The sequence below is a fragment of the Chiloscyllium punctatum genome, chromosome 12 (genome assembly GCF_047496795.1).
Source record: "Chiloscyllium punctatum isolate Juve2018m chromosome 12, sChiPun1.3, whole genome shotgun sequence".
In the NCBI taxonomy this organism is placed as follows: domain Eukaryota; kingdom Metazoa; phylum Chordata; class Chondrichthyes; order Orectolobiformes; family Hemiscylliidae; genus Chiloscyllium; species Chiloscyllium punctatum.
The window spans coordinates 1042044-1067542 of record NC_092750.1 but is presented as its reverse complement, the minus strand read 5'-3'; the positions used below and the strand labels follow the sequence as shown (position 1 = coordinate 1067542).

Genomic DNA, 25499 nt, shown 5'->3' with positions numbered 1-25499 from the left:
CAACTGCTGTGTTTCTGATCACTTATTCAGCTGGTTAATTTATTACAAAACCACTTCTTTCTTATAGCTTCTTCTCCTTGCCACTGTTAACTCTTGAGCTTGTGATTGTGTTACTGGTTTTTCAGCTACAGAGTCCAGACTGAAGTCCATTTTTCCGGTGCTTCTCAATGATAACTTCCAACTATCCCACTGTTCATTGTCAGCAATTAATTTTAGCATGATACTTCAATCTTTATTTCCAAGGAAATACTTTCAGCAGCATGCTCTGGCACCACCCTTCAAATAGTCTCAGATCTCATTTGAACTGCAGCTCTGCCTATTAAGGAGGTGCAGGAGCAGAGAGACCTGGCTATCTATGTCATTAAAGGTGGTGGGACCGATAGAAAGAGCTGTTAATAAAATATACAGTATTCTAGCCTTCATTAATGGGGCCAAAGAGCACAAGAACAAGTAAGCTACACTGAACCTGTACACGTCACTGGTTGGACCTCAGCTGAATATTGTGCACACTTTTGGATGCTACACTTTTCACAGTGATCATTTTCAAGACTGGGGTACAAGAATACACAGGTCCCTTTGTTCACCAACCTTTTCCAGTTTAACACAATTTAAGTACTAACCCATCAAAACAGAAACTTCACACTTAACTACTTTATACTGCATCTGCATCTGCCACTCAGGCAACTTACTTAAAGTGCCACAAAGCCTTTTCACATGCTCCTCACCATTCTCACTCCCATCCAATTTTGTCATGAGCAAATTTGGAAATGTTGCATTTAATTTTTCCTTTTTTCAGGTGCTTTACCCTTTTTAAGAGCCATAGCAATTATACAGCATGGAAACAGACCCTTCGGTCCAACTTGTCCATGCTGACCAGATATCCTAACCTAATCTAGATCCATTTGCCAGCACTTGGCCCATATTCCTCTAAAAGTGTGAGGTAGTTCACTTTGGAAGAAGTATCAGGAATGCAGAGTACTGGACGAATGGTAAAATTCTTGGCAGTATAGATGAACAGCGAGATCTGTGTCCTGGTGCATAATTCCCTGAAAGTTACCAAGAGTTGTTAAGGCATATGGTGTGTTGGTGTTTATTGGTAGGAGGATTGAGTTTCAGAGCCACAAGGTCATGCTGCAGCTATACACTGATAAAGCCATGAGGAGAAAGTGAGACTGCAGATGCTGGAGATCAGAGCTGAAAATGTGTTGCTGGAAAAGCGCAGCAGGTCAGGCAGCATCCAAGGAGCAGGAGAATCGACATTTTGGGCATAAGCCATTCTTCGGGAAGGGCTGGTAAAGCCACACCTGGAGTATTAGAGTGACCAGAACTGCATGCGTTATAGGAAATATGTGGAAGCTTTGGAATGGGTTCGGAGGAGATTTACTAGGATGTTGCCTGGTATGGAAGGAAGGTCTTACGAGGAAAGGCTGAGGAAACTAAGGCTGTTTTCATTCGAGATAAGGTTGAGAGGTGATCTAATCGAAACATAAGATAATCAGTGTTAGGGTGTACAGTAAGAGCCTTTTTCCTCGGATGGTGAAGGCTAACACAAGGGACATAGCTTTAAATTGAGGGGTGGTAGATTTAAGACAGATATTAGGGGTAGTTTCTTCACTCAGGGTAGTAGGGGCATGATTGTAATAGCAATAGACTCATCAACATTAAGGGCATTTAAATGGGCATTGGACATACATGTGGATAATAATGGAATGGTGTAGGTTAGATGAGCATCAGATTATTTTCGGAGGTTGGAGCAAATCAAGGGCCGAAGGGCCTGTACTGCGATATAACATTCTATGTAAACCCTTCAATCATCTACCCATCCAAATGCCTTTTAAATGCTGTAATTGTACCAGCCCCCGCCACTTCCTCTGTGAGCTCATTCCATACATGCACCACCCTCTGCATGAAAACATTGTCCTTTTAGGTCCCTTTTATATCATTTTCCACTCGCCCTAACCTGACGCCCTCTAGTTCTGGACTCCTCTATCCCAGGGAAAAGACCTTGACCATGCTCCTCATGATTTTATAAACCTCTATAACGTTACCCCTCAGCCTCCGATGCTCCAGGAAAAACAGCCCCAGCCTATGGAGTCTCTACCTACAGCTCAACCTTGGCAGCATCCTTGTAAATCTTTTCTGAGCCCTTTCAAGTTTCACAACATCCTTTCACTAGGAAGGAGACCAAAATTGCATGCAATATTCCAAAAGTGGCCTAACCAATGTCCTGTACAGCCCCAGGACCTTACCATTAAATGTATAAGTCCTGCTCTGATTTGCTTTTCCAAAATGCAACACCTTGCATTTATCTAAATTTAAACTCCAACTGCCACCACTCAGCCCATTGGCCCATCTGATCAAGATCCCGTTGTAATCTGAGGTAACCTTCACTGTGCATTACACTTGCAATTTTGGTGTCATCTGCAAACTTACTAACAATATCTACATTCTATCCAAATCATGAATGACAAAAAGCAGTGGACCCAACACTGATCCTTATGGCACTCCACTGGTCATAGGCGTACAGTCTGAAAAACAACCCTCCACCAGCATCCCCTCTCTTCTACTTTCAAGCCAGTTCTATATTCAAATGGCTAGTTCTCCCTGTATTCCATGAGACCTAACCTTGTTGAATGCCTTACTGAAGTCCACATAGCTCACATCTACTGCTCTGCCCTCATCAATTCTCTTTGCTACTTCAAAAAATTCAATCAAGTTTGTGAGACATGACTTCTTATGCACAAAGCCATGCTGACTATCCCAAATCAGTCCTTGCCTTTCAAAATACATGTAAATCCTGTCCCCCTGGATTCCGTCAAACAACTTGCCCACCACTGACGTCAGGCTCACCGGTCTATAGTTCTCTGGCTTGTCCTTACCGCCCTTCTTAAACAGTGGCACCACGTTAGCCAAGCTCCAGTCTTCTATCACCTCACCAGTGACTATCGATGATACAAATATCTCAGTAAGAGGCCCAACAATCACTTTCCTAGCTTCCCACGGATATCTAAAGTACTGATCAGGTCCTGGGGATTTATCTGCTTTTATGCGTTTCAAGACATCCAGCACCACCACCACCTATAATATGGACAGTTTTCAAGATGTCTCCACTTATTTTTCATGTGAGATTGTAATTTGAAGTCAGGACGGTGTGTGACTTGGATATACCTTACAAGTAGTGGTGTTAGCATGCAATTGCTGCTCTGGCCTCCTAGGTCTTGATGACTTACTGCGGTGCACCTCCTAAAGATGGTATACATGTCCCTGTGTTGGTGGAGGCTCTGCATGTTGAGGGTTACAGATTAGGTGCCTGGTACTGAGCTTTGAGTATTTTTGGAGCTGCACCCATCCAGGCAAACAGAGTATTTCCACCTCATTCCTCACTTGTGTTTGCTAGATGCTGGACAGGCTGTGGAGACTCGAGAGGTGAGTTGCACTCCTGCCATCTAGAATCCTCATGCTTTACCATTCTCACATGCTATATTGACTCTCTGTAAAGCAATTCATTTAGTCCCATTCTGCTGCTCCAAATCCATCATAAAGCTCTTTGGATGCTGTTAGTTTCAGTAATATTCAGCTTTAGAACCTAGAACGATACAGCACAGGGACACACCTTGCCATTTCTGTGCCAACCACTTACCTGCACATGGTCCGTATCCTTTTATTCCTGGTTCACATGCCTCTCTGCCTCTTAAACATTGCTATTTTGATATATCTAGATTACCCATGTCCCCCTAAACCCTTCCTATTCATAGTCCCAAATGCTGGCAAATGGGACTAGATTTATTTAGGATATCTGGTCAGTATGGACGAGTTGGACCGAAGTCTGTTTCTGTCCTGGATATCTGACTCTATCTGCTTCTACCACCTCCCCTGGTAGACATTCTGGGTATCTGCCAGCCTCTGGCGGGAAAAAAGCTCGCCTCTCACTTCTTTAAACTTTCCTCCTCATCTTAACACACGCTATTAATATTTGACTTTTCCACCGTAGGGAAAAGACAGACCATCCACATTAGCCATACCTCACATAATTTTATATATTTCTACCAGGTGGCCCCTCAGCCTCCACTCTTGTGAAAACAATCAGTGTTTGTTCAATCTCTCCTTATAGCTGCTCCACTTCAATCCAGGCAACATCCTGGTAAGCCTCTTACACCTTTCTAAAGCCTCCATATCCATCCTATAGCATGGGGTCCAGAACTGCATACAATATTTCAAATGTGGCCTCACTAAAGTTTTATAATGTAATAGACTCTCAACTGCCTTCTGGGCAGTTAAGGATAACCAACAAATGCTGGCCTAGCCACCAGTGCCCTCATGTTGTGAATGAATTAAAAAATACAGATGTAATATGACTTGCCAACTTTTATACTCCATGTCCTGACTGATGAAGGCAAGCATGCCATTTGCCTTTATCACCTTATCCACCTGTATTGCCACTTTCAGGAAGCTATGGACTTGCACCCCAAGATCTCTCTCTTTAAATACTTCTAAGGGTTCTGCCATTCACTGTATACTTTCCTCTTGCATTTGACCTCCAATAATGCATCACTTCACACTTAGAGTCATAGAGATGTACAGCACGAAAACAGACCCTTCGGTCCAACTCGTCCATGCTGACCAGATATCCCAACCCAATCTAGTCCAACCTGCCAGCACCTGGCCCATATCCCTCCAAACCCTTCCTATTCATATACACATCCAAATGCCTCTTAAATGTTGCAATTGTACCAGCCTCCATCACTTCCTCTGCCAGTTCATTCCATACATGTACCACTCTCTGCGTGAAAGAGTTGCCCCTTGGGTCTCTCTTATATCTTTCCCCTCTCCCTAATCTATGCCATCTAGTTCTGGACTCCCCCACCCCAGGGAAGAGACTTTGTCTATTTATCCTATCCACGCCCCTTATGATTTTATAAACCTCTATAAGGTCACCCCTCAGCTTCTGACATTCCAGGGAAAACAACCCCAGACTATTCAGCATCTCCTTTTAGCTCAAATCCTCCAACCCTGGCAACATCATTGTTTCTTATACACCTCCAACTTGTCTGGGTTCGACTCCATCTGCCATTTCTCCACCCAGCTTTCCAGCTAATCTATATCCTGTTATGTCCTTAGGCAATCTTCCTCACTGTCTACCACCTCTCCAATTTCTATCTCATCTGCTAACTTACTATTCAAGTCACTTCCACTTTCATCCAAGTAATTTATTTATATATAATTACAACAGCGATCTCAGCACTGGTTGCAGTCCTTCAGTGAGAAAAACACAGCTCCACAACTACCTGCTGAGGAAGCCAATTATCCCACTTATCGACTCCTAATCCTCTGGACCGACCAACCAACCATGAGGGACCTTGTCAAATGCATTAGGAAAGTGCATGTTGACAATATCCACTGCTCCACTCTCATCAATCATCTTTGTCACATCTCAAAAAAATTCATTCATGTTTGTGAGAGACCACCCCAGATTGATTTATTGTCACATGTACCTAAGTACAGTGAAAAGCTTTGTTTATGAGCAGTACAGATAAGTCAATAGTAAGCAAGAACATACAGATCGTAAGGTGAACAAAAAACTCGATAGTGGCATACAAGTTACATTGTACAGAATGTGCGCAGAGCATGATCAATATCAGCAAGATCAGCATTATTTAAAGTTCGAAAGTCATCCATCAGTCTAATAATGACAGGGAAGAACCTGTTCTTGAACCTGCTGGTGCATGTATTCAAGCTTCTGTATCTTCTGCCTGATGGAAGGGTTGTAGGAAAGTATTACTGGAGTGTAACAGGAAGTGTAAATGGAGTCTATGGATGGAAGGTTGGCTTCCATGATGGTCTGGGCTGTGCACACCACCTTCTGAAGTTACTTATGGCAACTGCGCTGCCAATGACCATACTAGGCCATGATGCACCCATACAATATGTTTTCATTGGTGCATCTGTAAAAGTTGGTGGGAGGCCTTGTAGATATGCTGAATTTTCTGAGCCGCCTGGGGAGAAAGAGACATTATTGTGCCGCCTTGGCTGTCGTATCTACGTGTGCAGTGCAGGACAGTTTATCAGTTTTCATCATTCCTAGGAATTTGACGTTCTCAACTCTCTCAACCTCAGCACTGCTGATACAGATGGGGGCATTTTCTGTTCTCTTCCTTCCAAAATCAATGATCAGTTCTTTAGTTTTGCTTATGTTAAAGGAGAGGTTATCATTGCACCTGATCACCAAGCCTATCTCCTTCCTGTATTCTGACTCGTTTAGTATCTGTCCCACCATGGAGGTGTCATCAGCAAACTTGTAGATGGCATTTGTTTGGAATTTAGCAAAAACAGTGGTGGGTGTACAAGCAATTCAATAGGGGACTGAGAATGCATCCTTGGGAGACTCTAGTGTTGAGTGTTAATCATGAAGGAGGTGCAGTTGTCTGTCTTCACTGCTTATGGTCTGTGGGTCAGGAAGCAGAGGATCCAGTTGCAGAGTGCGGAGCCGAGCCAAGACCGAGGTCTCAGTTTTGAGATCAGTCTGGAGGGGATGATGGTGTTGAAGGTGGAGCTGTCGTCAATGAGCATAGGTGTCCTTGTCGTCTGAATGTTCCAGGGATGAGTGGTAGGTTAGGGAGATGGTGGTCACCATGGACCTGTTACATTGGTAGGTAAATTGTAGGGAATCAAGGCAGGCTGGGAGACTAGAGTTGATGTGAGCCATCACCAGCCCCTCGAAGCACTTCACAATTATGGAGGTCAGAGCTCGGGGCAGTAGACATTAAGGCACGTTGCATATGCTTTCTTAAGTACTGGGATGATGGTGGTCTTCTTGAAGCAGGTGGGGACTTCAGTTTGTAGGAGGGAGAGGATGAAGATGTCAGTGATTATCTCGACCAGTTTGTCCGCAAAAGATCGGAGTGGTCTGCCAGGGAATCGGCTCCAGGCCTATCGCTTTCTTTGGGTTGACTCCCTGCACTACACCATGCTCACTCTTTCTGATATGTCCATTTTTTTTCAAATGCAAGTAAATCCTGTCCCTAAGAATCTTCTCCAATAATTTCCCTATCGCTGATGTAAGGCTCACAGGCTATAATTTTCTAGATTATTCCTGTTACCCTTAAACAATAATGGCTGGTCTCCAGTCTTCTGGGACTGCACATGCAGTTAAATACAAAGATCTCTCTCAAGGCCTGGCAATCACCTTTTTTTTTCCCCTCAGCATCCTGGGACTTATCAGCCATAATGTTTTTCAAGTCCCAACATCACCTTAGTATTGATATACCATGGAATATCAAAATACCCTTTCTCAATTTTGCCATCATCCATGTACTTCTCCTTGATGAATATCATTGTGTCACTCGTTTCCTAGCCCTGAACTCTCCCCTTTCTCTACTTTCTATCCTGGATTCTTTCATGACATCTGAGCTGCTTTCATTCAGGAGGTCAAAATCCTCTGACCACCCAACTACCCTCTTGGTTGCTGTGTTAATTATACTATTAATGGCTTCATCCCACCGGCTACTGCCTGCTTGCATTTCCAATGTAGTCTCCACTCCTCTGTACAAAAAAAAAGCTATTTGCACACCTGTTTTCCCCCTCCTTACCCCCACTAAATCCTTGCAGATTACTGTCCCCAGCTCCAACCTCCCTTCTTTTATCTATTGTCACTTCTCAAATCTCTGCAATACTCCCCCGACAGAGTAAGCCTTGTCTCTCTCAATCTATCTGCAACTTTTCACAGTTGACCACCACCTCTCCGCTGGTGTCCCACTGGGTGGGATTGTACTTTGGTTCTGTTCTTGATTGATTTTAATCAGTCAATCCTCTGCAATGGCTTGTCTTCTCATTTCTGCATAAGATTCCTCAGGGGCTTGACAGGATAGATATAGACAACTAGTTTCTATTTCTGGGGGAGTCTGGGATCAGTGAGCATAATCTCAGTAATGGATCATTCATATAGGACAAGAGATTAGGAGGCATTTCTTCTTTTGAGGGGGGTAGTGAATCTGTGGAGTCCTTTACTATAGAAGGCTGTTGAGGCTCCGTCATTAATGTTATTCAAAGTGTGTTTAATGAGTAACAGAATTGAGGGTTATGCCGATAAAACAGGAATGTGAAATGGATTATCAGATCAACCATGATTTTGTTGCATGGAGAGCAGATTCTAAGGGCCGAATGGCCTATTTCTCCTACATCTTATGGTCTTGTCACTTGTGTTTGACATCGCTGATGCCCGAAACGCCGATTCTCCTGCTCCTTGGATGCTGCCTGACCTGCTGTGCTTTTCCAGCAACACATTTTCATCGCCGAGGATTTCACACTTATCTTTAGGATTTCCTGATCACTTTTTTTTTCTTGAATGATTAATCTGGACTGGTTTATTTGTGTTCAATTTAAACTCTTGTAACTCTTGTAACAGTGGTTTGTTTGAGCTCCTTCTCTGGGTTGGTCAATGATTGCTAGGTAGTGTAGGTCAAATGATTAAGTGTTGAATTCATCTGTCTGTTTACAATTATACACTAGTTTCCAGCAGTATGCTTGGGTCCTTTATGAACTGTAACTGTGCTGTTGGTCATTGTTGAGTGGAACAACCATACCTGGTTTAAAAATAAATCCTATTATTTGGACCAGTTTTTTTGTTCCATGTAAACAGGATCAAGTTTCCAACTTGCACGTATATTTTATAGATGGCAAGATCAGTATTTAAGTTTGTAGAGTAAGCCAGTTTCAGTAGCAATGGGTCTTCAAGGTGAATAAGGGTCAGTGGCTAGGCAAATAATGCTTCTCAACTAAACCAGCAGCTGGGAGGTTCTGCTCCTATCAAGAGTTAGAACATAGAACATAGAACATAGAAGAATACAGCGCAGTACAGGCCCTTCGGCCCTCGATGTTGCGCTGATCAATGCCCACCTAACCTACACTAACCCACTATCCTCCATATACCTATCCAATGCCCGCTTAAATACCCATAAAGAGGGAGAGTCCACTACTGCTACTGGCAGGGCATTCCATGAGCTTACGACTCGCTGAGTGAAGAACCTACCCCTAACATCAGTCCTATATCTACCCCCCCCCTTAATTTAAAGCTATGCCCCCTTGTAATAGCTGACTCCATACGTGGAAAAAGGTTCTCACTGTCAACCCTATCTAACCCCCTAATCATCTTGTACACAGACTGAACATTTTATGAAAGGAATTTGTCAGAAGTAATGGAAAAAGTTTAAGAAAGATTACAATAGGACAAGGAGTGGGGACAGACCATTTGACTTTTCAGGATCATGTCTGAAACAAGCAGAGAGAAACCCAGCAGGGCTGGAGTTGCGATGTAAAGAACCAGCTTGCTTGTGGCTAATCCTGGGTTTCAACTGAACTTCCATGCCTGGCCAATGCAGTTATAGAGAAATGCACAGGTGGTTCAGTGAGTTTTGAGAAGATCTATTGCCCAGGCTGAGGCTCTGGATGTAAGTTTGCTCGCTGAGCTAGAGGGTTCATTTCCAGACCTTTCATCACCATACTAGGTAACATCAGCAGTGAGCCTCTGGTGAAGCACTGGCAATATGGCCTGCTTTTTATTTGTGTTGAGGGTTCCTTGGATTGGTAATGCCATTTCCTGTAATGATGTCATTTCCTGCTCTTTTTCTCAGGGGTGGTGAATGGGATTCAAGTCAGTCTTTGTTGATAAGAGTTCTGGTTGGGCTGCTATGCCTCTTGGAATTCTCGCACGTGTCTATGTTCGGCTTATCCTAGGATGGATGTATAGTCCCAGTTGAAGTGGTGTCCTTCCTGATCTGTATGTAAAGATACTAGTGAGAGTGGGTCATGTCTTTTTGTGGCTAGTTGATGCTCATGTATCCTGGTGGCTAGTTTTCTGCCTGTTTGTCCAATATAGTGTCTGTTACAGTTCTTACAAGGTATTTTGTAAATCAACTAGCCATAGAAAGACGTGACCCATTCTCATTAGTATCCTTACAGGAAGGACACCACTTCGATTGGGACAACACTTCCATCCTAGGACAAGCCAAACAAAGACACACGAGAATTCCTAGAAGCATGGCATTCCAACCGGAACATTCTCAACAAACACACTGACTTGGATCCCATTTACTACTCTCAGAAAAAGAACAGGAAATAACATCACCATATCCAAGGAACCCAAAACACACAAATAAAAAGCGGGCCTTAGCTGTGCTTCACCAGAGGCTTACTGATGACATTACCTAGTATGGTGATGAATTGTTTGAAAATGAACTTTCCAGTTCAGTGAGCAAACTTACATCCGGAGGTGGTCACTCAGTTACCCCAGCTTAGAATCCTCTTGACTGGGATCCAGATGCATCTTCCAAGTGAAGCAGTGCTTTACCTGCACTTCAGTCAATCTAGTCTACTGTATTCACTGCCCACAATGTAGTCTCGGGGTCATAAGCATCGAAACAGACCCTTCAGTCCTGCCAGTCTATGCTGACCATTATCCCAAACTAAACCAGTCCCACCTACCTGTGCTTGGTCCCTGTTCCTCCAAATATTTCTTATTTATGTAGTTATCCAAATGTCTTTTAAATGTAACTGTACCCATATCCACCACTTCCTCTGGAAGTTCGTTCTACATACAAACCACTTTTTTAAAGCCCCTCTTTTTATGTGCTAAATACTGTTAAATATCCATTTAGAATATGATCCATCTCCTGTCCATATGTAGATGGCCTTGTTGATTTTTAAGGGGGCCCTAGTCTCTCTCTCTCTCATTATTTCTTTTGCCCTTGAGGTACCTTTGTAGAATGTCTTTGGATTCTTCTTAGCTTTGGCACAGCAGGTGCTATCTCATTCCCTTTTTTACCCCCCAAATTCCCACATGTATTGATTCTTCTCTTCCCCCCCCCCCCCCCCCCCCTTGCCCGTGCCCCCTAGCAGTTCCTAGTCCCTGCCAGTTTTGCCCTTCACACTGGCAGGAGCATGCTGTTCCTGAACTCTTGTTATCTTCCTTGTGAAGTTATGATGTGGTGGACAAAGTTTCAATCTCCCACCACCAGGTTACTGTCCAACAGGTTCATTTGGAAGCACTAGATTTCAGGGCACTGCTCCTTTATCAGGTGGTTGTGGAGTATAGGATCATACCACACAGTATTTATAGATATAAATGATTTGGATGTGAGCATGAGAGGTACGGTAAGTAAGTTTCCAGGTGACACCAAAATTGGAGGTGCAGTGGACAGCGAAGAGGGTTACCTCAGATTACAACAGGATCTTGACCAAATGGGCCAATGGACTGAGGTGGCAGATGGAGTTTAATTCAGATAAATGCGAGGTGCTGCATTTTGGGAAAGCAAATCTTAGCAGGACTTATACACGTAATGGTAAGGTCCTGGGGAGAGTTGCTGAACAAAGACCTTGGAGTGCAGGATCAAAGATCCTTGAAACTGGAGTCGCAGGTAGATAGGTTAGTGAAGAAGGTGTTTGGTATGCTTTCCTTTATTGGTCAGAGTACTGAGTACAGGAGTTGGGAGGTCATGTTGTGGCTGTGCAGGACATTTGGTTAGGCTACTGTTGGAATATTGCATGCAATTCTGGTCTCCTTCTTATTGGAAAGATGTTGTAAAACTTGAAAGGGTTCAGAAAAGATTTACAAGGATGTTGCCAGGGTTGGAGGATTTGAGCTATAGGGAGAGGCTGAACAGGCTGGGGCTGTTTTCCCTGGCGTGTCAGAGGCTGAGGGGTGACCTTTTATAGAGGTTTATAAAATCATGAGGGGCATGGATAGGATAAAGAGGCAAAGTCTTTTCCCTGGGATCAGGGAGTCCAGAGTTAGATGGCATAGGTTTCGGGTGAGAGGGGAAAGATTAAAAAAAGAGACCTAAGGGGCAACTTTTTCACACAGAGGGTGGTGTGTGTATGGAATGAGCTGCCAGAGGATGTGATGGAGGCTGGTACAATTGCAACATTTAAAAGGCATTTGGATGGGAATATGAATAGGAAGGGTTTTGAGGGATATGGGCCAGGTGCTGGCAGGTGGGACTAGATTGGGTTGGGATATCTGGTTGGGATATCTGGTCGGCATGGACGGGTTGGACCGAAGGGTCTGTTTCCATGCTGTACATCTCTATGATTCTGGATTAGTGGTGCTGGAAGAGCACAGCAGTTCAGGCAGCATCCGAGGAGCAGTAAAATCAACATTTCAGGCAAAAGCCCTTCAGGAATAAAGGCAAAGAGCCTGAAGGGTGGAGAGAGAGGCTAGAGGAGGGTGGGGGTGGGGAGAAAGTAGCATAGAGTACAATAGCTGAGTGGGGGAGGGGATGAAGATGATCTGAGAGGAGGGTGGAGTGGATAGGTGGAAAAGGAGATAGGCAGGTAGGACAAGTCATGGGGACAGTGCTGAGCTGGAAATTTGGAACTATGGTGAGGTGGGGGAAGGGGAAATGAGGAAGCTGTTGAAGTCCACATTGATGCCCTGGGGTTGAAGTGTTCCGAGGTGGAAGATGAGGCGTTCTTCCTCCAGGCGTCTGGTGGTGAGGGAGCGGCGCTGAAGGAGGCCCAGGACCTCCATGTCCTCGGCAGAGTGGGAGGGGGAGTTGAAATGTTGGGCCATAAGGCAGTGTGATTGGTGCAGGTGGCCTGGAGATGTTCCCTAAAGCGCTCTGCCAGGAAGCGTCCAGTCTCCCCCATGTAGAGGAGACCGCATCGGGAGCAACGGATACAATAAATGATATTAGTGGATGTGCAGGTAAAACTTTGGATGTGGAAGGCTCCTTTAGGGCCTTGAATAGAGGTGAGAGAGGAGGTGTGGGTGCAGGTTTTACAGTTCCTGCGGTGGCAGGGGTAAGTGCCAGGATGGGAGGGTGGGTTGTAGGATGGTGTGGATCTGATCAGGTAGTCACAGAGGGAACGGTCTTTGAGGAAGGCAGAAAGGGGTGGGGAGGGAAATATATCCCTGGTGGTGGGGTCTTTTTGGAGGTGGCGGAAATGTCGGCGGATGATTTAGTTTATGCGAAGGTTTGTAGGGTGAAAGGTGAGCACCAGGGGTGTTCTGTCCTTGTCACGGTTGGAGGGGTGGGGTCTGAGGGCGGAGGTGCAGGATGTAGACTAGATGCGTTGGAGGGCATCTTTAACCCCGTGGGAAGGGAAATTGCGGTCTTCTAAAGAAGGAGGCCATCTGGTGTGTTCTGTGGAAGCAGATCCGGTGGAGGTGGAGGAATTGGGAATACGGGATGGCATTTTTTGCAGAAGGTAGGGTGGGAAGAGGTGTAATCCAGGTAGCTGTGGGAGTCGGTGGCTTTGTTAAATAAAATGTCGATGTCAAGTCGGTCATTAATGGAGGTGGAGAGGTCCAGGAAGGGGAGGGAGGTGTCAGAGATGGTCCAAGTAAATTTAAGGTCAGGGTGGAATGTGTTGGTGAAGTTGATGAATTGCTCAACCTCCTCCCGGGAGCACGAGGTGGCGCCAATGCAGTCATCAATGTAGCGGAGGAAGAGGCGGAGGGAGCAGCGCTCTGAAACCTAGTGCTTCCAAATAAATCTGTTGGACTGTCACCTGGTGCTGGGACATTAAAATTCCTTTTGAAAGCCTCCCCATTGACAGTCTTCTCTAATTATTATTCACTTCAATAAGCACCTTCTCCCAACTCCCTTATCCCCTGCCCCACCCCTCCCCCATACCTTCCCCACCCCTCCCCCATACCTTCCCCACCCCTCCCCCATACCTTCCCCACCCCTCCCCCATACCTTCCCCACAGACTCGTGCACCGCACCCCCCCCACCCCCTCCCCCACACACCTGCCCCACCCCTCCCCCATACCTTCCCCACTCCTCCCCCATACCTTCCCCACTCTATCCCCACAGACTCGTGCACCGCACCCCCTCCCCCACACACCTATCCCTCCCCAACACTGCTCCTCCCCCACATCTGCCCCTCTCTCCTCCCGCTCCCCACCTGCACCTGCCCCTCCCCCAACACCGCCCCCCCCCCCCCCCCCCGTGAACGTTCCCCTCTGCCGCCTCTCCCTGTGGCCCCGCCCACCTGGGTGGGGGGAGGGTCTCACGCCCTGCTGCACGTTGCCGCCGGATATCCGGTCACCCTCGTGCGCGCTAATGTCGGAGCGGCCTTCCTCTCAGCCCATGGGCTCGAGCCCAATCTCCCCGGCCCAGCCCGGCCACCCCCGGCCCGGCACTGGCACTGGCACTGGCGCTGACACCGAACCGGCCCCCGCCGAATTCCTCATCAGCGGCGGCACCGGGTATATCCCGGAGGATGGACAGAGCGGACAGCAACTGTTCGGGGCCGGAGAGGGGCTCACCTACAAGTGAGTGTGGGAGGGGAGGGGAGGGGAGGGTCACCCGGGAACGCGAGGGGGGGTCACCCGGGAACGGGGGAAGAAGGGGGGGGGGGGGGGAGAGAGAGAGAGAGGGGCACCGGAGAACGGGAAAGGAAGGGGGAGAGGAGGACGACGGCGACGGGGGGCGGGGGGTGGGTGTGGGGGGGGCGAGGGCGAGAGCGGGAGCGGGGGCGGGGGGGGTGGGCGAGAGCGGGGGCGGCGGCGGCGGGTGGGTGTGGGGGGGGCGGGGGCAGATGTTCGCAGGTAAAGGGACGGCTGGAAAATGGGAAGCCTTCAGAAATGAGATAACGATAATCCAGAGAAAGTATATTCCTGTCAGGGTGAAAGGGAAGGCTGGTGGGTATAGGGAATGCTGGATGACTAAAGAAATTGAGGGTTTGGTTAAGAAAAAGAAGGAAGTATATGTCAGGTGTAGACAGGAGACATTGAATGAAGGTATAAAGGTAGGAGGAAGATACTTAAGAGGGAAATCGGGAGGGCAAAAAGAGGCTTTGGCTAATAGGGTTAAGGAGAATCCAAAGGGATTTTATAAATATATTAAGGGCAAAAGAGTAACTGAGGAGAGGAGAGGAGAGGAGAGGGCCCCTCAAAGATCAGCAAGGCGGTCTTTGTGTGGAGCCGCAGGAGACAGGGAGATACCAAACGAGTATTTTGCATCAGTATTTACTGTGGAAAAGGATTTGAAAGATATGGAATGTATTGAATACGTGGTTACATCTTGAAAAATGTCTATATTACAGAGGAGGAAATGTTGGATGTCTTAAAATGCATAGAAGTGGATAAATCCCCAGAACCTGATCAGGTGTACTCTAGAACTCTGGGAAGCTAGGGAAATGATTGCTGGGCCTCTTACTGAAATATTTGTATCATCGATAGTCGCAGGTGAGGTACCGGAAGACTGGAGGTTGGCTAATGTGGTGCCACTGTTTAAGAAGGGCGGTAAGGACAAGCCAGGCAACTATAGACCAGTGAGCCTGATGTTGGTGATGGACAAGTTGTTGGAGGAAATCCTTAGGGACAGGGTGTACATGTATTTGGAAAGGCAAGGACTGATTAGGGATAGTCAACATGGCTTTGTGCGTGGGAAATCATGTCTCACAAACTTGCATGAGTTTTTTGAAGAAGTAACAAAGAGGATTGATGAGAGCAGAGCAGTAGACATGATCTATATGGACTTCAGTAAGGCGTTCGACAAGGTTCCCCATGGGAGACTGGTTAGATCTCATGGAATAGAGGGAGAACTTGCCATTTGGATAAAGAACTGGCTCGAAGGTAGAAGACAGAGGGTGGTGGTGGAGAGTTGTTTTTCAGACTGGAGGCCTGTGACCAGTGGAGTGCCACAAGGATCGTTGCTGAGTCCACTACGTTTTGTCATTTGCATAAATGATTTGGATGTGAGCATAAGAGGTACAGTTAGTAAGTTTGCAGATGACACCAAAATTGGAGGTGTAGTGGACAGCAAAGAAGGTTACCTCCAGAGTACAACGGGGTCTTGATCAGATGGGCCACTGGGCTGAGGAGTGGCAGATGGAGTTTAATTTAGATAAATGAGAGGTGCTGCAGTTTGGAAAATCAAATCTGAGCCGGACTTGTATACCTAATGGTAACGTCCTGGGAAGTGTTGCTGAACAAAGACACCTTAGCGTGCAGGTTCATAGCTCCTTGAAAGTAGAGTTGCAGGATAGTGAAGAAGGCTTTTGGTATGTTTTCTTTTATTGGTCAGAGTATTGAGTAATAAGGGGTGAGAGGTTATGTTGCAACTGTACTGGAAAATGATTGGGCCATTTTTGGAATATTGCGTGCAGTTCTGGTCTCCTTCCTATTGGAAAGATGTTGTGAAACTTGAAAGGGTTTAGAAAAGATTTAAGACGATGTGGCCAGGGTTGGAGAATTTGAGCTGTAGGGATAGGTGAATAGGCTGGGGCTGTTTTGTCTGGAGTGTCAGAGATTGAAGGATGACCTTAAAGGGTGTACGCTAGGAAATTGTTTCCATTAGGCAAGGAGACTAGGACCCGTGGACACAGCCTTAGAAATAGAGGGGGTAAATTCAGAACAGAAATGCGGAGACATTTCTTCAGCCAGAGAGTGGTGGGCCTGTGGAATTCATTGCCGCGGAGTGCAGTGGAGGCCGGGACGCTAACTGTCTTCAAGGCAGAGATTGATAAATTCTTGATGTCACAAGGAATTAAGGGCTACGGGGAGAATGCGGGTAAGTGGAGTTGAAATGCCCATCAGCCATGATTGAATGGCGGAGTGGACTCGATGGGCCGAATGGCCTTACTTCCACTCCTATGTCTTATGGTCTATCTTATCAAGGTTTATAAATGCATCAGGGGCATGGGTAGGATAAATAGACAACAAGGTCTTTTCTGTAGGGTGGGAGAGTATAGAACTAGAGGGCAGAGGTTTAGGGTGAGAGGGGAAAGATATAAAAGGGACCTAAGGGGCAAATGTTTCATGCAGAAGGTGGTACGTGTGTGGAATGAGCTGCCAGAGGAAGTAGTGGAGGCTGGTACAATTACAGCATGTAAAAGGCATCTGGATGGGTTTAAGAATAGGAAGGGTTTGGAGGGATATGGGCTGGGTGCTGGCAAATGGGACTAGATTGGGTTGGGATATCTGGTTGGCATAGACGGGTTGAACCAAAGGGTCTGTTTTCGTGTTGTACATCTCAATGACTTAAGTCTCTCAGTTCGGTCACAGATCTGAGCCTTGAGCCCATGGTCTAGTTTCACAATTCAATGCAGTACTGAAGGAGTGCTGTATTATTGGGGCAGCAGGACAAAAGGCACACCGCATTCAAAGAGGCAGGTTTTGCAGATGTAAAATAAGATTTGGCCATTATTTCTGCATCAGTAACTAAGTGTATTTGACACTTACTGGATCTCACCGTGCACAAACTGGCTTTTGTTCTAATGTATTTCAGGAATGGCACCTTTAATTGTAAGGTTGAGTGTCCTGAGGATTTGAATATAATACCTAATTGTTTGGGGTTATAAGGATGATTTAAAGTTCCGCCCACTTGAGGGTAGGGCTAGAGGGGTCAATCTATTTGAGAAAGTAGAAATCTTCTGAAGTTTTAATGATTGCTATGTAGCTATGCTAACTGAATTAAATTTAGTTACAGTGCTGGGAATTGATTGGAAGCTGCTTGCATGTGTGCTGACTTGTGACCACCTTCTGACCAGGGCTCTTTCTGTCACCCAGTAGCTGCTGTCTCTGTGATCCAGCAAACAGGGTGTCTTTGTCCTCGTTCATCTGTCGTGTGGGGGTCAGACAAATATATTTGAGCTCACTCTTGATCACTGCCACAGCCTGTTGTGCAGAAACTGATTTTCTGGACCCATCCTCTGTGTGGGTTTTTCTTTCAAAGAAAAGAGACAAAAATGACAGATTTGAAGGTGTCACACGGTTCAGAGCTCGATATGACAGTTGAGAGGAGCCAAAGAGTTTTCTGTGCCTGTTCTAACTTGCAGATTATGAATGCAGAAGCAGTGAGTAGGTGAGGATGCAAGTCGTAATTTCATCCATTGAGCCTGTACAAGCTAATTCACTAATGATTGTTACCTTTTAAGGCCCCACAGGTGAGACTGTTGACCATGGGTGGCCATCAGAGTGAGGTTCAGTCTCCAAATGAGGATATTAATTTGTTGGGGCAGTTCACTGCTTGATAGTATAAGTGATATTATCTGGTAGCAGGACGGGTGGAGCCCCTCATAGTTAAATGGCTTGCTAGTGCACTCCATGCGCCTGTAGTGGGGTGGGAGGGGGGAGGGGGGAGGGGGGAGGGGGAGGGGGAGGGGGGGGGGGGGGGGGGGGGGCGAAGGGCAGCCAGTACCTTTTGGAACTCGCTCCCTGTCTCAATCTCTGGTTTGGAGCTCACTGGATGACAGATCGGATGGAAACTGTTTAAGTCACATGGTGAAGATTTGTCGGATGAGTTGATTTGCTTAACAGACTGTTATTGAGTTTAAAATTGGCATGAACAGAATATTAATGAGAATTGAAAACACGAGAGGAAGCTGAATTTCTTCAATTCCAGTTTAGGCTGAAAACTGATTCTGCAGTTTGATAATCTGTACCATGAGAATTCCACGGGATCTGTCACAGGACAGCAAGATTGTGGTAATTTCCTGTCCTGGAAAAGAAGGCACTGAACCACTTTCTTGAACTGCTAGAGTCCTTAGTGGGGTGGGTACATCTACAGTGAAGTCCATTGAATACACCCAGTAGCTTCTGTGTTTGGATCCATGCAGCCTTACTCCTGCTGTAAGTCTGGGTTAGAATGGATTTAAGGAGTAAAGGGATCCAGAGTTACAGATGCAACACTCTCACTGAAAGCAGTGATGTCAGTAAAGCCATCAAGATGGCAAAAAAAACTACTGGCTTTCATTTGTAGAGGAATGGAATAGAAAAGCAGAGAAGTTATCAAATCACATTGAATCTTGGTTAGACCACAATGGATGTGACTGTCAACAGCTCTGATCCTTGTCCTATTAGAGGATATAGGCACACTGGAGATAGTGTAGAAATAATATACTGAAATGAAGTATTATAATATTACTGTCAGGAAAGATTGAACCGGTTGGGGCTCTTTAATTGAAAAATGAGAAAATTTGGAGTGATCGTAATGAAGGCTTCTTAATGAAGACTGTGTTGCTAATGTTGATATTGATAAGATGCTTTCAAGTGTGGGATTGAGACCAGATCTTTAGGGGCTGTTGAGGTAAGAGAACCAAGAGTAAACTCAGTGGGAAATTCAGGTGAAACCCTGTCATTCAGAGAGTGGGGAGAACATGGAACTTTTTCTCAAAGGTAGTGTTCAAAGTGACTAGTGTCAGTATATTTAAGGGAGAAGAGGGTAGACACGAGGAAGAAAGAAAGGGAAGGATATGCTGGTACTCGTTTTCATTTCACCCAATCATCAACTTGGAGCTGAATGGCCTCATCCTGTGCTGTCCCCTCTGGTCAGTCCATTGGACCCCAGGGGACTGACAGCAACTCTGCTTCTGGGGTTGAATCCCATCTCAACATCATGTCAAACCAATCAGCACTTACTGATTGGTGCTACAGCAATGACTCGTGAGTCTCCAAGGAAGAGAGTGAGTGTTGCTGATGCTTTTGAACCTGGATGTGGAGCTGGGAGAAGATGAAATATGAGGGTTAGCTAGCGAGTAATGTTGACAATTGCAAGACTTTTTTGATGTAAAAGAGGAGAGAGTGGACACTGGAAAATGAGTCTGGGGAAAAAAGAAATGGTGGATGAAGTAAATTGATACTTTACATCAGTTCTCATTGATGGAAGACACCAGAACTTTGAGTCTGGGAGCAGAGGTGAATGTACTGGCCATCACTAAGGAGAAGATGCTGGGGAAGCTGAAAAGTCTGAAGGTAGATAACACAACAGGATCATATGGACTACACCCCAGAGTTCTGAAGGCAGGACTAAGGGCATGGTTGCTAGGGTTGCAGATGACGCAAAGTTAGGTGGAGGGACAGGTAGTGTTGAGAAGAAGGGGAGACTGCAGAAGGACTTGGATGTGTACAGGGAGTGAACAAGGAAATGGAAGCTGGAATACAGTGTGTGAATAAGTAAGGTGTTGACCATTTTCTAAACAGGGAAAGCCTTCAGAAATCTGAAGCACAATAGGACTTGGGAGTCCTAGTTCAGGATCTATTCTGATTTCTGATTTGAACATGCAGTTTCATTCAGTAATTAGGAAGGCAAAAGCAGATTTGCATTCACTTCAGGAAGGTTAGAATACAGGAGCATGGATGTGCTTCTGAGGCTGTATATGGTTGTGGTCAGACCACATTTGGAATATTGAGAGCAGTTTTAGAGCATAGAACATTACAGCACAGTACTGGCATTGGACAGGTTTGCAAGAATGATCCTGGGGCTGAAGGGCTTGTCAAGTGAGGAGCAGTTGAGAACTCTGGGTCTGTACTTGGAGTTCAGAAGGATGGGGGAGCAGAGGGGGGATCTGATTGAAACTTGCAGAATATTGAGAAGCCTGAGTAGAGTGGACATGGAGAAGATGTTCCCAACAATAGGAAAGACTAGGACCCTAGGGCACAGCCTCAGAATGAAGGGTTGACCATTTAAAACTGAGATGAGGAGGAATTTCTTTAGCCAGAGGGTGGCTAGACTGTAGAACTCATTACTGCAGAGGGCTGTGGAGGCCAAGTAATTATGTGTCTTTAAACCAGAGATAGATAGACTGTTGATTAGTAAGGGGGTCAGGGGTTATGGTGAGAAGGCAGCTGAATGGGTTGAGAAATAGGAGTCATATTTGAATGGCAGAGCAGACACGATGGGCTGAATGGCCTAATTCTGTTCCTATATCTTATAATCTTATGTTTAAATGTTGCTGATTTTTGTTTTTGCTTTCTCTCTCCCTTTCAGTGATTTTCTCATCCTGCCTGGATACATCGATTTCACCTCTGACGAGGTGGTGAGTATTAAGATTAAACTTCAGAATAAAGCTGTTGGAAAAGTTTAAACACTGGACTTGCTTATGTAACTTGATCAAGTAACTTCAAGATCATAACTTTGTGTCAAAAACACCATTCTCTCCACTTCCCCTCTGGTTACTGCCCCAACTGCTGCTGGAAACAATTGCTCTTTATTCACTCCTGATTTTAAACCCCTCTGTTAAATCTCCCGCATAAACATCTGTGCTCAGCTTAAACCCACTCTTTCCGTATTACTTGAAACCCTGCATGCCTGGTGCTATTTTACTTCATCTCTGTGACTTGTCTGAGACTTGAACATCCTTGCTAAGATGTGTAGCTCAGAATTAACCACAGTATTCCAGACTGGACCTGACCAACAATTTGTAAAGATTCAGCATAACATCCACCTATATGCTGTCTGCCATCTTAATGTGTGACTCTTGATGTTTTTTAATGTTCTTTGGAGATTGTTGAGAGTGTAAACTGTTTGTATTGAAGCTCAGAAACTGCTGTTGTCTTCTGAGTTGTTTACAATGTCGCTGACAGAGCCAGGACGGTTATAATTTTTTGGGAAGAGGGTGGCAGTCGTAGTAGTGTTTTTATCGTTGGGGAAAGATGACTTATTGAAAGAATAGGAATTCACTGGGTAATTCCTACAGGCTATGTCTGTTATTTACCCCTCTGTCTCTTTGTAGGATCTCACCTCCGCACTTACAAAGAAGATCACTTTAAAAACCCCGCTGGTCTCTTCTCCAATGGACACAGTAACCGAATCTAATATGGCTATTGCAATGGCGGTAAGTGGCACTGATCCTATCCCACAGTTCTCCACCCCCCCGATATGGTAATGCTGCTAATGTACAGAGTGAGAAGCCATGTCCTCACTTTGGGATCTGATGCACTTGTCTATAAAATGATTGCTGCGTTTACTGCAAACCTCTGAGCTGCTGCTCTGCGTGGTTGATGATCTAACTGGGTGTTGCTGCAGAATAGAAGGTGGCCATTCAGCACATCATCCTTTACCAGCTCCACTATGTAGTCCAGCTCTGTTATTTAGTGCCAATATCCTGCCTTTTTCCCAGATCCCTGCACAGCATTTGCTATCCAAAACCCTATCCAATAGCCTCTTTAAATGCCTAACTTGAACTTGCCTCCACCACAATTCTAGGTAGTGCATTCTATACCCTAACAATGCACTTTAAATCCATTCCCGCTCTCCGTGGTTCCTTTTATGTGCTGAAACAGGTTCGTGCTGTCTGATTTTGTGCCTGCTCATAGGTTTGACAACCACTATTAGATTTCTTCTTAGCCGCCTTCGCTCTCAGGAAAATAGTTCCAGCTTCTTCAATCTATCTGCATAGCTGAAGTTTCTCATTCTTGGCACCATTCTAGTAAATCACTTCTGTTCACTCTCCAATGCATTTGCATCTTTCCTCTAACGTGGCACCCACAACTCCAGCTGAGGTCTAACAAGTGTCTTGTACAAGTTCAGCATCACCTTGCTCTTGTACTCTGTAATAAAGCCAAGGACACTGTATGCTGTATTTACAGCTTTCTCCCTCTGCTTCTGCACACCCTTTAGAATTATGCCTCCTGTTTTCTGATACCATTGTGTTCTTCTGGAAATAGTGCATCACCTCACATTTCTCTGCATTGAACCTCATCTGTCCGTTCTACTAACTTGTCAATGTCCTTTTTGAAATTTCACATTGACCTCGCAGTTTCCAATTCCGCCAAGTTTTGTGTCATCTGCAAACTTTGAAATTGTCCCCTGGATACTGAGATTGAGATCAGGAACGTGTTGGTGAGCTGCCTCCTTGAACCTGAGTGCTGGTCTTTCTATGAGACCTTTTGCTGAGCAGCTGCATGCCATTCTCACTGAGCTGAATTATGTTTGAGGTTAATGCGCTGCAAGTGAAATGGGTGCTGTTTGGTGTAACTTGGTTCCTGACAGCAAGTGCGGTTACTGAGCCAGAATTTCTTTATCCAATTGTCTTACACCCTCTTGAGTTTTTCACAGTGCTTTTAGTTATTTTACAGGTTAGATGCACTTATGTCTGAGACTTGTGTGAAAGAGTTTCAGTACAGCTTGTGATGAGTTAGGTTCTCTTTTTGAAATGGAAACGCTGCAATGATTGTGTTGGTGGAGTTCTTGGTGAGCCTGTGTTTGGCTCCTATACAGAGTGTGCTGCTAACTCCTGTTATTTTCTCTTCATACCACAGCTGATGGGAGGAATTGGCTTTATCCACCACAACTGTACCCCAGAGTTCCAGGCAAACGAAGTCCGCAAAGTGAAGGTACAAACTCAGAATATTAGCACCCTGTGATTTCTGCCCATCGGGCTAATGGAGCAATTCCAGAATTTCCGTGCCTCTCTTCCAATTCGGTCTTTAGACAAATAGGGAAGTAAGCTGCTTGAGAGTCGACAGAAATGCCCGAGGAAATAAATTACTAGGACAAAAGACTAATTTCTTAAAAACACAGGAAAGATCAGTGATGCAGGCAGACTCCATGCAGTCAGCAGCAAATTCAGTGTATTCCTGAGAGAAAATGGGACAGAATAATTGGGAGGGTAGGGATTGAGATTGGAGAATGGGGTTGTTGGCGGTCGGTTGCCAGTGTTTTCCAGTTGATGTAACTATTGTCTCCATTTGTTTCTGTCCTCATAATTTATTTCTGTTTTAAACCTTATAGAAATATGAGCAGGGATTCATCATTGACCCAGTTGTCATGAGCCCCTCGGATAAAGTGCGGGACGTGTTTGAAGCCAAAGCTCGCCATGGATTCTGTGGAATTCCTATCACAGACACTGGAAAACTGGGTGGGAGGCTGGTGGGGATTATCTCCTCTCGTGACATTGACTTCCTGACAGAAAAGGAGCACGATCTTTCCCTGGCTGAGGTAGGCTCGGTGTGTTTGTGCCCACCATCATGGTGGATGGAGCCTAGCCTTGTCTAAGAAGATTCCTGACTCCCAGGTTCTCAGTCTGTGTATCTGTCTCTAAGTAGTCAGGGGAATGAGTGATTTTCCAAGTTCTTCCTGGGATCTTTATTCTTTCATGAAATGAAGTGCCAGCATTTGTTGTCTTTTGAATTGAATAACTTACTAGGCCATTTCAGAGGGCAGTTAAGAGGCCAAACGTAGGCCAGACCAGGTAAGGATAGCAGTTTCCCAAAAGGACAAGTGAACCAGATGAAATTTTACAACAATCAATGATGATGTTGTGGTCACCGTTAAGGCAGCACAGTGGCTCAGTGGTTAGCACTGTTGCCTCACAACGCCAGGTACCTGGGTTTGAATCCAGCCTCTGCCGACTGTCTGTGTGGAGTTTGCATGTTCTCCCTGTGTCTGCATGGGTTTCCTCTGAGTGCTCCAGTTTCCTCCCACAGTCCAAAAATATGCAGGTTAGGGTGGATTGGCTGTGGGAAATAGAGTTATAGTGGGTTGGGTCAGGTCGGGATGCTGTTAGGGGGGTTGGTGTGGACTCGATGGCCTGAGTAGCCTGCTTCCACACCATACGGACTCTAAGTTCGCTCGGACTAGCTGTCAATTCCAATTTATTAATTGAATCTAACTTCCAACCAGCTGTTTTGCTGGGATTTAAAGCTGTGTCCCTGCATTACCGGTCCAGTGAAATAAACACCACCATCTTCCAGGAATAAAGGTTTCCACTGTGAAGACAATGTGATAACTGTGACCAGTCCCTGTAGACTGCGGAAGGATGAGATTGGTGAGATGAATTCTCACTGATTGGAATGATATTAACATTGACCTCATTTGTATTTCAGAGCTGAAAAGGTGTTGCTGGAAAAGCGCAGCAGGTCAGGCAGCATCCAAGGAGCAGGAGAATCGACATTTCGGGCATAAGCTCATTCCTGAAGAAGGGTTTATGCCTGAAACGTTGATTCTCCTGATCCTTGGATACTGCCTGACCTGCTGCGCTTTTCCAGCAACACATTTTCAGCTCTGATCTCCAGCATCTGCAGTCCTCACTTTCTCCTCATTCGTACTTCAGACAAAACAGGGGGACCTTGAGTGAGAGAAGCAAAATGGTCAGGGCCCATGGAAAACATAATGGCAGTTGTAACAGTGGAGGGTTGAGAGAGTGTGTGGCGAGGGACGGGGTGGTGTGTGTGTGTGTGTGTGTGTGTGTCTGTGTACTGCCCGCGCCCCCAGTGGCCATCCCTCTTTGGATGTTCCACTGGGTGTTAACCTATTGCTGAGACTGTTTTTTTCCCTGTTTCTACACCAGGTAATGACAAAGAGGGAGGATCTGGTGGTTGCTCCAGCAGCTGTCACTTTGAAAGAAGCAAACGAGATCCTGCAGCGGAGTAAGAAAGGTAAAAGGAGCAGCTGAACCCAAACCATCAGTGATGATAGTTGTCTCTTCTGTCTGAATTTGGAAACTGTGTCTGCTGGTTTCTTAAGTCTGTGGCTCAGTGTGCGGGCAGTGAGTGGATTAGTCAATACTAAGAGGATCAGAGAATTGCAGAATGTATAAATTTGTACCAAAGCACAATTTTATGCATTTTGAAATTGTTCTGATTGAAGGGGTTTGAATAACTCTGGGATAATCAGTTACGGTTATTGACAGTGAGATTACAGGGCGCTATTTGATTGGGTAGCATTAGAGGAGTGGGCTGAATGGACTGTTGTGTTCTATAGTTCTGTGATCCAGTAAGAGCTTTATGTTGGTACTGATGACTGTCACGCAGTTCAGTTGTTAGAGATTGTATT

General features: G+C 45.5%; 1 protein-coding gene across 2 annotated transcripts in view; it reads left to right on the top strand.

Moving 5' to 3' along the window:
* The first annotated feature begins 14023 nt into the window (after positions 1–14023).
* impdh2 (IMP (inosine 5'-monophosphate) dehydrogenase 2) overlaps positions 14024–25499 on the top strand; it is a 28816-nt gene continuing 17340 nt past the window's right edge. Inside the window, exons 1-6 of one of the 2 annotated variants that reach the window (XM_072581723.1) lie at positions 14024–14272; positions 20712–20760; positions 21457–21558; positions 22985–23059; positions 23457–23663; positions 25015–25102. In XM_072581723.1, coding sequence (XP_072437824.1) covers positions 14061–14272; positions 20712–20760; positions 21457–21558; positions 22985–23059; positions 23457–23663; positions 25015–25102 — 733 coding nt within the window. In that variant the 5' untranslated portion in view covers positions 14024–14060. The remainder of the gene's footprint in view (positions 14273–20711; positions 20761–21456; positions 21559–22984; positions 23060–23456; positions 23664–25014; positions 25103–25499) is intronic. The other variant, XM_072581722.1, reaches the window with a different exon arrangement.